This window comes from Tribolium madens, unplaced genomic scaffold, assembly GCF_015345945.1.
Source record: "Tribolium madens isolate multiple individuals breed KSU strain unplaced genomic scaffold, Tmad_KSU_1.1 Scaffold_7;HRSCAF=85;Tcas5.2_LG10, whole genome shotgun sequence".
NCBI lineage: Eukaryota > Metazoa > Arthropoda > Insecta > Coleoptera > Tenebrionidae > Tribolium > Tribolium madens.
This window is the reverse complement of record NW_025401050.1, coordinates 2,305,881-2,319,862: the sequence shown is the minus strand read 5'-3', so window position 1 is coordinate 2,319,862 and position 13,982 is coordinate 2,305,881. Positions and strand designations below refer to the sequence as shown.

The window sequence follows — 13,982 nt, the reverse complement described above, 5'->3', positions numbered from 1 at the left end:
AAATTGACATTAAATGTCACAGCAGTGACAGCTATGTCATTCATAGTGGATTGTTTCCAAGGTAATGATACGCTCAAAATTCATACTTTTTGATTTTGCAGCGCGGTGTAGAGTTTTGTTTAAACCGAAATAACTCGAGAACGGTACATTTTAGAGATATTAACAAGAGTACTTTTTTATGAAAAAATGATCGGGCTTTTGATTTTTGGTATCAAAAATATCTGTTAATAGGCTGAAAAAAAGAGTTATGACCCAAAAACTGGAAGGGTCCTATTGTCACAGGAAATCTATAGCTTTTACAAGACTTCCGTTTACACCATATCAAAGAGTATCTTTTTGTCCCTTGACATGCAAAGTTTCATAATAATCGGATAAACGATAACAAAAATATTTCCAAAAAATCATTTTCCATACCGATTTTTGGAAAGCTGTAATTTTTCTATTTTTTGAGCTAGGTCAGTAAATATTGTGCTCTCTATTCTCATTTGTAGAGGGGTATTCGTGGTTAAAATTATGCCACACATTTTTGAAACACCCGATATAGGATGAGTCTTAACTTATACGCATAATTTTGGGATATGATGGATTATGCCAAAAAATTCTAATAAAAGTTTCTTAATTACCGAGATATACCGTGTTAAAAGCACTATTAGGCTGTGCCTGTCAATAGCTAAGTGAATCGATTTTTTTTATTTTGGTGGGGTTAGGCAGTATTGTTTATTAATATTTGACAAAAATAATAGTGATTTATTGTAAGAGTGTGTTAGGTAGCGTTTTATCCACGCAAGAATGTTTATTAATTTTCTTAAGTGGATAAAACGCGACTCATTTGATTGTTGAATTCAACTGTCAGGGGGTACGCTGGTTACTAATCCACTAGTGGATAAAGTGGTACTTTATACGCATCTAAAGTGTCGAATAAAGTCTCTTTATAGAGTGATTGTGGATAAAAAAGTTTTATTTAACATATTTTTTTATTTTTTTACTTATTATTGATCATAACCATTCAGTCCCGAAGTTTATGCTTACAAGTTAAGACCCACCCTGTATAATACTAAATTTTGCTTGAACAGGTCTTAGCTTAATTTTTTTATTTTGGGAATTAATTTACATAAAATCTTTGTTTTTTATTTTATGAAAAATATGAGATTTGCACACTATTTTTCTACTTTTTTTATAATTACCAGCTGATGATAACCATTACTTATAAAATACAAATTTTTTTCTTTCATATCATTTTACGGTTTAGATAATTTAATATTTAGTACATTTAGCACATTTTGTTGCAAAAAAAACAATAGTTTTATTGCAACTAATTCTGTACACTGTGCGCCTGAATTCGCGCCCTAGAGAAAAATGCCATATAAGGTAAGGAGGAACAAAGATAAAATTAAAAAAAAATATTTATAAAAATTTAGAAGATATGAGAGTTTAAATTTTGTACTTTGACTCTATTTATTTTTGTTGGAAAAATAATTTTCCATGTTTTTTTTGCTACAGGCTATTAGAAAAGGAAACAAGGAAGCTGTATCCTAAATTGTTATTCTGTTCAATTTTATTTGTGGCTTTTATTGGCAAAATTTTTGTACTTTTTCTAAATACTTGTAAAAAAAACATATACAAGATCATCAGTATCACTAAATAGACATAAAAAAATGTCAAATGTCAAAAAATAAATGTCAAAATTTTTTGACAGAATTTTTTAAACATTTTTTCCATGTTCCTGGTATCTTATCTTACTTGAAACTGTTGAGTTCTGGCGCACCTGTATACTTGTAAAAATGTTAAATTATTAATTATACATAAATATATTTAGTTTCTACGTCTTTTGAACAGTAACGATACTAACAGAACAAACTTTAAGTGGGACATACTGTTTATACAAATACTCAATTTACTAATTAAAGTATACGTAGCTTGAATCTTTTGTTCTATTAAAAATATTTTACTGTAGAAAATCTTAAAGTATTTGTTTTTAATTTGTCGACAAAGTACTCACGTGAAATAAGAACAGTAGACTTTTCAGTTAAAAAAAAACGCTTAAAATAAATATAAGATTATTTGTATTGGCTTGCAAAAGATTGCGAGTGATAGTAGTAATTAATTAATTTAATCCATTCACTATAATTTTTTTTCTTTGACCTGGATATCTGCCCAAACTTTACTGACCCTGAACTTCCTCATCGTTCGTACTTTTTTTGTCGGTGCTTGTGAGAAATTTTCCTCAAAACCGTCTCACTTTGTGCTTCCTTTAATTCTACCATAATCCACTTAATTAAGTTAATTTAATGTCATATGGCATTGCTTCTTCCTAAGTTAATTACTAATTACTCGTCCATTTGTTTAAAGTTGAGTCTATCTCCTCTTGTGCCACTTGATCGTCTGTTTTTTGCCTTATTAACTCGTCTAAGCTACAGTTATGTACAGATGTTAAAAATCTTTTCCTCGATGTCTGGCCGATCCTCTCGGTCACTATGTCACATTAAAATTTCGCTTTCGTTCAGCTTCGTCTTCCGTTATCCGAGATTAGGTAAAAATGTGGGTCTGTCCATAATCAAGAAGATGCCGACACAATTTGGCTATGGGAGCATCGATTGGTATTTAATTAAGACGATGTGGAGCATGGAGAGCAAAGCTTGCGGCAGGCCCGGACTGATAACGGTGACTTGACCGGACGCCCGGAGCCATCGCTGACCCACACACACACTTATCAGGCAATAGCCAACCACCGCACACACACACACTGATCAATCAAAATCGACACCCCGTCATTAATGATGGCTTTTTGGCCCACATACGGGGTTCCCACGAATTTTGTCACTAGCTCTGATCTAAGACATTTTATAACAGGAGATTTGTATTTTTTGATCGTTTTTAAATCTCGGTTTGGTGAACAAACGCTAAAGGCAGGCTAGAGGCAATAGTTGAACTACTTTTTTTATTAAATAATACATTTTACTACCAGTTTTTACACAGCTGTAGATTTTTGCAACCCCACAACATTGTCAGTCCAAATAAATTTTTATTACAGGATTAGATTAGATTTAGATCAACTTCAAATTTGGTCAAAACAACAAGAATTTAACATTTCATTTAACATTGCTCAGATCAGTGGCGGATCTATAGCCCCTAAAATACTTATCCAGATCGTCGTTTGTATTGATTGACAGTTATAAAAAGTCTATCCAATGCCAAAAAAATGACCGTTGGTCATTGACCAATGGTTTGAAACCTTGATAAATTTTTGTATACAAAAATTTACTTTTGTGTTTTATGGGTTTTATAATAATTTTTTGTTGATTGTTTTTTCTAAGAACTAGACCAAACACATAAAAAAATATAACATTTTATAAGCAAATATAATTTTATTTGTTAAAAATAATTAAGATTTACATTTGGGTTAGATAGTTATTTTTAATCTTAACAAATTTACAAGAACATTAAAATAACAAAAACTCTTTATTATTTCTTCAATACTTCAAATAAAAAACACAAGGATTAATTTTATTCTCTATTATTAATTAGTTTTCTATTACTCTCTATTTTTTTGCTTTGAGAAAATCCCTTGAGAATTTACCATATATCTGTTTAAAGTTGTTTTGGATGGAGCTTTTAAAAATTGACTTCTTTTTGCAATTTCATAACCTTTTCGAGAAATGTACCTCCAGGCAATACAATGACGTACTGTAACTTTAGACCATTTTGGGTTTATTTAGGGAATAATTATAAATTTTGCTCAAGTAAAAACACAGACCTCCGTTCTAAGTCCTTTGCACTGCACAATGTTGTCAATTTTTTCCTGCATTTTCTTCAGTTTTTCAGGTATATTTTCGTACAGCTTATTCAACTTTTGAAATCTTATATTTGCTTCCTGTAACTTTTTTATAATTTTTTAATTTTATCTATTAAGATAAATTTTTCTTTCGAACTTATTGCATCTGGAACATTTTTTAAATCAAAATTATGAGTATCACCTACTTTTAAATTGCTTTGTTGGTCAAAATCAAATCGAAATGGACTTGAAATTATACAATTCTTGTCAAATGACTCTAGAGACACGGTGCAGGTGTTTCTCACGTCTTACGTTCTGAATTAATGGAAGTGGTAGAGATTATCTGAAACGGAGTAATTCTTTTATAATTCAACAGAAAGGATGGAACTGCATTTGGTAAAAAATTTTTGTTTTTATAATAGCTCGATGTTTCAAGGTGTTTTCCACAAATCACGACATTTGGGGGTATATTGCCGATGGTACCAAATATTGTATTATTCCATTTGTTCTTTTGATTTCTACTTTTTGGAAATTGATGTAAAGTAACATCCTCTTTCTCCCCTTGTCCACAGTTTGGAACACAGCAAGTTTGAATACTTATAATAATATTATTATTATTATAATTTAATAACTGAAAGAATGATACTATTGATAATGCCTTCTTAAGCTAAAAAAATAGATTGGTTGTGTGACAGATCAATATTTGATTAAATATGTCAACAATTGTCATATTTAATTTCCTGAAAATTTTCAAATTTCACTAATTACTCTTTGGAGCGTGACACGCGCGTCATCTACCGGAATTTACCATTTTTGACAAGTTCTCCTATTGGATAGACTTTGTATTACTGTCAATCAACGCAGACGACGATCCAGATTACAAAATGTGTCAAGAACAGGAAATGTCCAGTGATTTCACGTATTTATCTATTATCTTTCATATTCGTGTTTTTGAGAGAATTTAGATAAAACAAAAGACGACTAGATCAAATTTTGACTTTTAAAATTGACATTACTAATCGTCACAATAATCAATAAATCGGTTAAAATTAAAAAAAAATGTTTAAAAACGGCATAAAGAAAGCAAATTACAAAAAATAGTTGTTTCATAAGACCATGAAGCACTCCTTTTTAAAATAACTCGTGATTGTGCCACTCGTTTTTTAAACTTGAATTCGTGCTTCAAGACTGGTCTTATGAAACTTGTTTTTTAATATCGTCGACTTAAAACTGTTATTTGAATAGTGTACATATTCAATAAAACAATTTGTTATTTTGTATTTTCTTTTTTAAGTTTATTGTTATTTAAATCCGTTACTGGCTCAGATTCAAAGTTCATTTTTTAGATCAGTTCTGAATTTTAAAATTTCAAGATTGCAGAATTAATTTACCAAATTATGTCGCGTGTAATGAACTAATGAAACGTTCAAGCAGACAGACAGAACATGAATAGTTTTTGAGTTTATAAGAATAAAACCATAATTGTTGCTTTTTGCTATGTTTAAAGATCGTAAACTGCTATTTGGTATACATTTTATGCAGGGTATTTACAAGTAGAATCAAAATCCTAGAATGCTTAAGAGAGAAGAGTTTCTGATTAATTGAGAGGTACATACAAAAATTTTCTTTTATAAAAACTCTAGAAAGGGAATAAAAGCCAGCGTTTTATTCTCACGTAATCCAGCTCGCGCATCATCAATTCCGCCGTTTCAGAGGCACGGGAGCGTGTAATTATCCTAACAATATCATTAAACCAACAAGATAGAAGAAAACAAACAAATAGACGGCGCCGCAAGACTCACTTAATTGCCCCGCCGCCAATCAATTAAATAGTCACGTTAAGAATAATCTCGCATTGTCTCAATCGACCCACAAAATTAATTAAAATTCGATATACAGTTAAACGTACGTTTGCTCCAAGGGTCCATATCCACTTTCCCCTACTAAAAATTCTGATTTCTGACCTCAAATCATTGTTACGGTTGGTTCGTCCGATCGAAATGTATGGTCTAAATTAGAGACTCAAAATCGAATGTTAATTCACCTCAACCGTTAAAACCTAAATTCGCATGTGTAAGGCAATTTGCAATTATTTAAAAAAAACAACGCGTTTACCGGCTAATTGCGGGTACTGTTACCGGATTTTTTGGTAATTGGTTTTGGAAAGCGAAAGCTTTCATTCAAAACCATTCAAAAACCAAATATTTAATTGATAACAGTATTTATCTAAAATTTTGTTTATAGCTATAGTCGGTTAGGTTCTGTTCAATGAAAATATTTTCAAGATGGCGGTACTTCCTCTTACACCGGAAGTGGATATCAACTTCGTTATTTTAAATAGAAAGTTATGTTTTTTATTGCATTTTTGGATTCCTCAAGTGATTTTCAGAGGGGTTTTATTAGCCTTCCCTATAGCTATAAGTTTAACCGTTTTCGAAATATTTAGATCTTTTGAAAATTTTTGGGATTTTGGATTACAATCTCTATTCAATTTTTTTTTCAATTCAAAAATTGACAACTCTACCATTTTTTATTATATTGAAACCGTAGTTGGATATACGAGAGACAAAGGTAAGTTTACGTTAAGGAAACTTCAAATACTTTTAACTCCGTTTTTCTAAATGAAAGACCCCAATTTTCATCTATTACTAAAACGCGATAGCTCCATCGCATCACACCCATGTAAAACGTTCAATTAATTTCTTTACTAAATAGAGAAAAAATTAGAATTCTGCGTCAATCTGTATTAAAATTCCCTATACCTATATTCGATAGTTTTCAAGTTATAGTAATTTTTTTGATATTGTGAGAATTTCAGTAGCCATAGATACTTTAGCACAGGTTGTAATAGAAATAAAAAAAAAGAGAATATCAAAGTTATTCAAATTTAGATTAAATAAATTTAATTTGTATTTACGAAAAGAATAGGACAATTGTAAAAAACCTTGGCGTTTTTTCAGTGAGAAATATTTTCGAGGTAAACTATGCGAAAACTACCATGGATAGTAATGAATTTCTTCTATTGTAAAAAAAGTCAAAGTAACTTGGAAATCATTAAATTTAGGTATAGGGAATGTTGATACAGATCGATGCAGAATTAAATTCTTTTTCATTTAATGAAGAAAACATTGGGGCCTTCCATTTGAAAAAACTCAGTTACGGGTATTTGAAATTTCCCAAACGTAACCTTAAATTTTGGAGGTGTGTTAATTATTTTTCTAATCATAAATACACTAAAGAAAAGATCTAACCTTTCTTTTTCATATGCCCAAATACGATTTCAAAATAATTAAAAATGGTAGAGTTATCGATTTTTGGAGAGGAAGATGCAAATTAAAAAAATTCAAAAAAGTATGTATAAATATTACAAAAACGGTTAAATTTAATTAGAGGGAAGTCTGATAAAAACTCTTTCAAAATCACTTGAGTAATCCAAAAACGATTATGACTATAGTCAAAATTTTAGATAAATATCACTGTTAGAACTCCCAAGGCTAAAAAAATTACATTTTTCAAAATTTAATTAGTTTCATATTTTTTTTAAGATAAGGTATGCATGTGTTATCAGAGAACTCAGAAAAAATGTTAAAATGTAAAAAAATATTAAATTTGACCCTTCTTGACATTAAAAAAAATAGCCTTGTATCCCCAGAACAAATAAAGATAGAAGTTTGATAAACATCTGAGGCGATGGAATTCAGATACTTTTAAGCATATTTCAAATTTCAATAAGTTTTGAAGAATAGTTTTTATAATATTTAACTGTATCCACACTTTTTAGCGACCCTGTATAATTTTATACGACACCTATGTTTACTACTGCCGACTTTGAGAATAAAAAGCACATCCGTTACAATTAAAATCACTCCAATTCCTTGTTTTTGATGGAATGTATTGGGAATGGTGCCCTAAGGTGCGGCGTGTGCGTGAAGTGGACGCGCAATAAACGCTGGCCGACTGACCTGTCCTTGTCTGGGCCCGTTATATCGACAGGGTCACCATATTCCATATCCATTTCAACGAATTCTTTCTATTTCCAGCTGGCCGTCCTGGGTGAAGACGTCGAAGTGGTCGAGGCCGTTCCTGGCTCGGAAGAGACCCAAGAACACAGCAACGAAGACAACGACACCAACCCGGACCAACTCGCTCTCGAAGAACAAGACCAACCTCCCAAAAAACTCGCCTATAACGGCCCTCCACGAGGACCCATAAACATACCTCCCAGGAACAACCAACACTACCCCCACAAACCATTCAAGAACAACAAACCAATCTATGACAACAAGAATGCCTACAATGGGCCTCCTCCACCTCCCCCAAAGCAAGCCATGGACAAATATGGGACATCAGGGGGGGATATATGGCCGGCCCCCGTTCCAGACATGCCCAAAATCATCTCGCTTGATGTCAAGTGTGAGAAAAATCTAATGAAGGTCTATATCGGTTTTGATAAACCTTTCTACGGGATTGTCTTCAGTAAAGGTCACTATAGTAATGTCCATTGCGTGCATCTCCCTGCCGGGCTTGGGCGGACTTCCGCCCATTTCGAAATCGGGATTCACGCCTGTGGGACATCTGGGAACACCGAAAATGGGCTTTATGGGTATGGAGCGGAGTCGGGATCTGGGACTTATTTCGAAAACATCATAGTGATCCAGTACGACCCTCAGGTGCAGGAAGTCTGGGACCAAGCCCGGAAACTACGTTGCACGTGGCATGACCAATACGAAAAATCAGTTACTTTCCGACCTTTCCCAGTCGACATGCTTGATGTAGTCAGGACTGACTTTGCGGGTGATAATGTCGGTTGCTGGATGCAAATCCAGGTCGGGAAAGGCCCATGGGCTAGCGAAGTCTCCGGTTTGGTCAAAATCGGCCAAACTATGACCATGGTCCTTGCTATAAAAGACGACGACAGTAAATTCGACATGTTGGTCAGAAACTGTATGGCACATGACGGTAAAAGAGCCCCAATCCAGCTGGTTGACCAGAAGGGTTGCGTCACTCGTCCCAAACTCATGTCAAGGTTCACCAAAATCAAGAATTTCGGGGCTTCCGCCTCTGTGCTGTCCTATGCACATTTCCAAGCTTTCAAATTCCCGGATAGTATGGAAGTCCATTTCCAGTGTACCATCCAGATTTGTCGGTACCAATGCCCGGATCAGTGCTCCGAAACGAATTTGGGTCATAATGGGATTCTTGAGTTGGCTCATAGTGCCCCCGATGCGGGGTATGGCCCACCGCCGCCTCCGCCGCTCTCAATTGAGGCCTATTTGCACGGGGGGCGGCCCAGAGACGAACGCAGAGTTCGCAGGTCGGTCAAAAACGACCCTGAGAAAGAAGTGGGTCTTAATCGAGTCATTCGAGTGGTTTCAACAGGTGATTTAACCTTCTCCCTTGATGATAACAACAACACCACCACTATGGTATTCCCCGCGAAGGAGGAGCTGGCCAGTCCGGGTCTGATTTGTATGACCACGCCCGGATTTGCGGCCACTTTGGTGGTGCTTTTAGGTATTCTTATCATTTCGTGTCTGATGTCAGCTTTCCTCTGTGTGAGATTAAGGCCTAAAGCTTCAGGGCACCAAAAAAAAGCGACGACCAAAAGTTGTTTCTACTCGTAATAAAGCTCAATGGTTTAGATTAAGGGCTACAAGCGTGGTCATTGGGACCAAAGCTTTATTAATCACAGGCGAGCGGTACGAATTAATGAAGCTTTGAGTCGGAAGTTTGTGATCAGGCATTGTATCCGACACGTGTAGTTGTAAGGTTACCTTGAAATTGTTTTTGGAATTTTTTGACTAAATCACTGATACGGCAAGTGTATAGAATGTGATGTAAATACAATAGTTTGAGATTTTTGCGGAAGGTCGTGGTCGGTTTTGGTACTAGAATAAAAAATTGTAGACTTAGGACTAGGTTACGTATTTATTTATTTATTTTTATTTATATATCCAAAAAGACAATAATTGCAGTATGTACCTGTATAGAAATAGTTTGTCGAAATTTTGTATTGGTATTCCGAACAAAATGTATTTCAATAAAAGCAACTATTTTTGTATACATATTTATTTATCCCATTATTTACACAGAACATAGCCTCTTAATTATCGTAAATTAACAATAACTTTTTCATAAAAAAAACAATACAAATGAGCAATTATCAGAATGAAATAAATATGAGAAACGTAACAAACATTTTCAAAAGGAATTAGAAAAGTCTAGGTACTCTAATCCGCGGAATAATTTAATTACTTAAACATAATTTAACCAAATTACTGTAAAAATAAAGAAAAAACAATACCGAACTGGCAGTAATTCTGGTTCCATATTCATTATGTACACTACAGCTAAACTAATTTTTAACAAAAATAAAATTAAATCTAATTAAAATACTCATAAGGTTAATACTGTACAATTCATTTAATTATTTGACTTTTAAGTTTGCTCGCTTTAACTATAATAAATTAATTCCAAAGTACTATATATTGCCTAACTATATTGAGCTTAGCCTTTGCACTTGTCATGAATGACTGTGGAGCTTAATTGAGCCATTTTCAGGTCCTAAGCCACACAAATTACACAAATTTGGCTTTTCTGTATGTACAACTATTTAAAAGTTAACTTACTTCTTAGTTTGGGGTCGAGACAGAGCACAGATTTGTCAACAAGAAAGTACCACCTAGGAAAATTACGTTTATCATGTTGTTTGTAACTAGAATTGTCAGAAGTAATTTTGAAAGCCTAAGGTTGGTTGACGGTTGACGTTTTCTGTCAACCTCCTGTCAACTACCAATTGAGTTATCTGTACAAGATGACAGGTGACTTAACCTAAATTTTTTGTTTGTCACCACAAACCAACCTAACCAAATTTAAATCCTAGGTAGTAATATCTTGTTATAACGTATAAGAGTGGCAGCACTGAGTGTTGTAATACTGTTTTGAGAGGATGTTAAAAAATCAGTCTATTTTTTGATATTCCCTGTCTTCCATCCTTCTCCAAATGGTGAGTAGGTGCCCCCTAGATTAACCTATCATTAATATATCATCTATACATATCATATTGCAAATTTGCCCTTTCATATCATCTAACAAAACAATATGATTGAATCTCAGTTAAATACAACAACAAAAAATAGTCTAAAAGAGGTGCAACGGTTCTATTTGGAGTATTTAGTTGCAAAACCTGCAAATAGGGCCGTAAAGTCCACTCGAGCACTATTCACATCGCGACGTTTCGTCAGTCTTACCGTTAACCTGCCGGATCCTTTTGTCCGTGCCGTTCTGGGCCACCGGCGCCACCCTCATGCGCAAAAGTCTCCAGCCCCCCCATCCCGAGAACAGCCCCATGGGGATGGGGCCGTTGCGGGCCTGTTCAGCGAGCTGCTCCTTCTGGAGTTGGTATCTGTATAATAGGGAGCCGGCCACGAGGGCGGACACTACGGCGGAGACGGCTACCAGAACGAACAGCACGCTGAAGCCGGGCACCGGCATGCAAATCCCATAGACGACCTCCTCGCGGATGCGCCCCTGGAAGACAGTGACGGCTTCGGCTCGAGTGTCGGGACTGAAGGCCAGATCTGCTTCCGAGATGACTTCGTAGAGGCCGCTGACACCCACATCGGCGCTGCGAGCTTTACGGTCGGAGACGGTGATCGAGCGGCGTTTGCGCTTGAGGCGGTCGAGGGGCGGTGTAGAGGCGGTGTCGAAAGCGCGGGGGGCGGCCACGGGACGGTCCTCAAAGGTGCGCGGGCCGTGCGGAAACTGGTCGTGCAGGAGGAAGAGGTCCTGGAATGAGAGATGGTTGAGGTCATTACTCATGTCACATTTCTTAATAAATATACAGGCTGCGCCAGAACTCGCGCCCCAGATACTAGGAACATGGGAAAAATGTAAAAAAATTCTATCTATAAAAATTTCCAAGTTATGAGAGTTTAAATTTTGCACTTTGACTATTTATTTCTGTTGGAAAAGTAATTTTCAAAGTTTTATAAATTTTGACAAAATCTGATAGTCTCCAATAGTCTCCCCCACTGACTTTTGCAACACGGTGTTTTAAAAAAGACTCGATTGCCATTTTTTAAAGTTAAGCATTTCTTCAAGAAATTTTTAAATGCTTTTTTGAAGCCTAGAAAATGTTTAAGCCGGTACACTTTCTTAGTCTCTCCAATTGTCTTTTGTAGCAAGTACAATATTTTGAAAAGTCTCAATTTACTTTTTTTAAATTTGAGCATTTCTATTTAAGAAATTTTTAAACGTTTTTTTTTGCAAGTCTAAATATTGTTTAAACCGGTATTTCTAGACACTTCCTTAGTCTCCCCCACTATTATTTACAACACGATGTTTTAAAAGTCTTGATTTCCAAGTTTTTTGCTACGGGCTATTAGAAGAGGAAATAAGGAAGCAGTATCCTAAATTGTAATTCTGTTCAATGTTATTTGTGGCTTTTATTGGCAAAATTTTTGTACCTTTACGAAATAATTATAAAAAAGGTATACAGGTTGTTCCGTTTTTATTGTTACAAACTTAAACAGGTGATAGAATATTCAACTTTAAGACAAAAGTTTCCTATGAACATATATCAAAAAATGTTACGTGAGCGAGCTACACCCCTTGAAAGAGATGCGTTTTTAATGGGGTTTTTTCCACTATTGCAGAATAGATAAAATTACAAAAGTTGGTACAGCTAATAACTTTTAAACACCTAAAAGAATTCAAATATCAGTTGTCGAAAGTTTTAATCACGGGTCTCTTAAACGGTGAAACAAATTTTTTTCATCCTTTTTATGGTCTGTAAAACAAATTTTAAACTGATTTTGTTCAAAAACGGTAAGTTTTTATCGAAAAAACGCAAGAGACCTCTTTTTTGTGAAAAACTATGAAATTTAGAATTTTGTTGCTGAAAGTTGCAAAAACCAACCGCCAAAATAGTTACGGTACTTTTTACCCAAACCTCCCAGTTTTGGACGCCCCTGAGTAAAAATTTCGACACTTTATCTTTGAATTCATTTAAGTGTGTAAAGGTTATCAGTTGTACCAAATTTTGTAATTTTATCCACGATGGTTTCTGAAATATTGGAAAAAATCCCTTAAAAGATGCACCCCTTTCAGGGGATGTGACTCCCTTATTTAAAAGTTTTCGATATACAGATGCGCCAGAATTCGCGCCCCAAAGAAAATTTTCAAGTAAGGTAAAATACCAGGAACATGGAAAAAATGTTTAAAAAATTCTATCTGTCAAAAATTTTGACATTTAACATTTTTTTATATCTATTTAATGATGTTGATAATCTTGTATATGTTTTTTTACAATTATTTAGTAAAGGGACAAAAATTTTGCCAATAAAAGCCACAAATAACATTGAACAGAGTTACAATTTAGGATACAGCTTCCTTGTTTCCTCTTTTAATAGCCTATAGAAAAAAAAAACTTGTAAAATTATTTTTCCAACAGAAATAAATAGAGTCAAAGTGCAAACTTTAAACCCTCATAACTTCGAAATTTTTATAGATAATTTTTTTTTAACATTTTTTCCATGTTCCTGGATGGCATTTGTCTCTGGGGCGCGAGTACTGGCGCACCCTGTATGTTTATAAGAAACTTTTATCTTAAAATTGAATATTCTATCACTTGGTTAAATTTGTAACAATAAAAATGGAACACCTGTATATGCAAGATCATCATTATGATTAAATATACATAAAAAATGTCAAATCTCAAAAAATAAATGTCAAAATTTTTTGACAGAATTTTATAAACATTTTTTCCATGTTCCTGGTATCTTATGTTACTTGAAATTTTAAATTTTAAATCGACTTTATCAACAGTTAGGTGGATTAATATTTATGTGGGTGCGAAGGATGAGGACCCGTGGAGGAAAATACTTTAGAAATTCCTCTTTTTCACTTAGAATTGTGCTTCAAACTTTCGTATTTTTACTATTTAGAAAATTCGTTCAATTTTTTTCTAGTTTTGAAACTGGAATTCTGACTTTACAACTCGCAAATTCAATTACCAGTAAACTAAAAATTTTCACTAAAAGAATTTCGACATTTAAAACTAAAGTGTCTAATTCGAAACAGAACTTTAAATCTAATATAAGTATTTGTTTGTAGATAACAAATTCTAATAACTTTTAAACTCGAAATTCCGAATATCAAAACTAGAATTTCAGATCTTCAAAGTCAAATTTTTGCCTTTTAAATGTCA

General features: G+C 34.1%; 2 protein-coding genes across 3 annotated transcripts in view; one reads left to right on the top strand and one right to left on the bottom strand.

Annotated features, from left to right (window-relative positions):
• The window catches only part of LOC123009845, a 25,746-nt gene extending 15,913 nt beyond the window's left edge, over nt 1–9,833 (top strand). Inside the window, exon 3 of the mRNA XM_044406390.1 lies at nt 7,813–9,833. Within this exon, the coding sequence (XP_044262325.1) occupies nt 7,813–9,396 (1,584 nt within the window). The 3' untranslated portion in view covers nt 9,397–9,833. The remainder of the gene's footprint in view (nt 1–7,812) is intronic.
• The window catches only part of LOC123009844, a 32,385-nt gene continuing 28,222 nt past the window's right edge, over nt 9,820–13,982 (bottom strand). Inside the window, exons 6-7 of one of the 2 annotated variants that reach the window (XM_044406388.1) lie at nt 11,023–11,560; nt 9,820–10,958 (exon numbers count right to left, since the gene is read on the bottom strand). In XM_044406388.1, coding sequence (XP_044262323.1) covers nt 10,933–10,958; nt 11,023–11,560 — 564 coding nt within the window. In that variant the 3' untranslated portion in view covers nt 9,820–10,932. Of the gene's footprint in view, nt 11,561–13,982 lie in introns of both variants that reach the window. The other variant, XM_044406387.1, reaches the window with a different exon arrangement.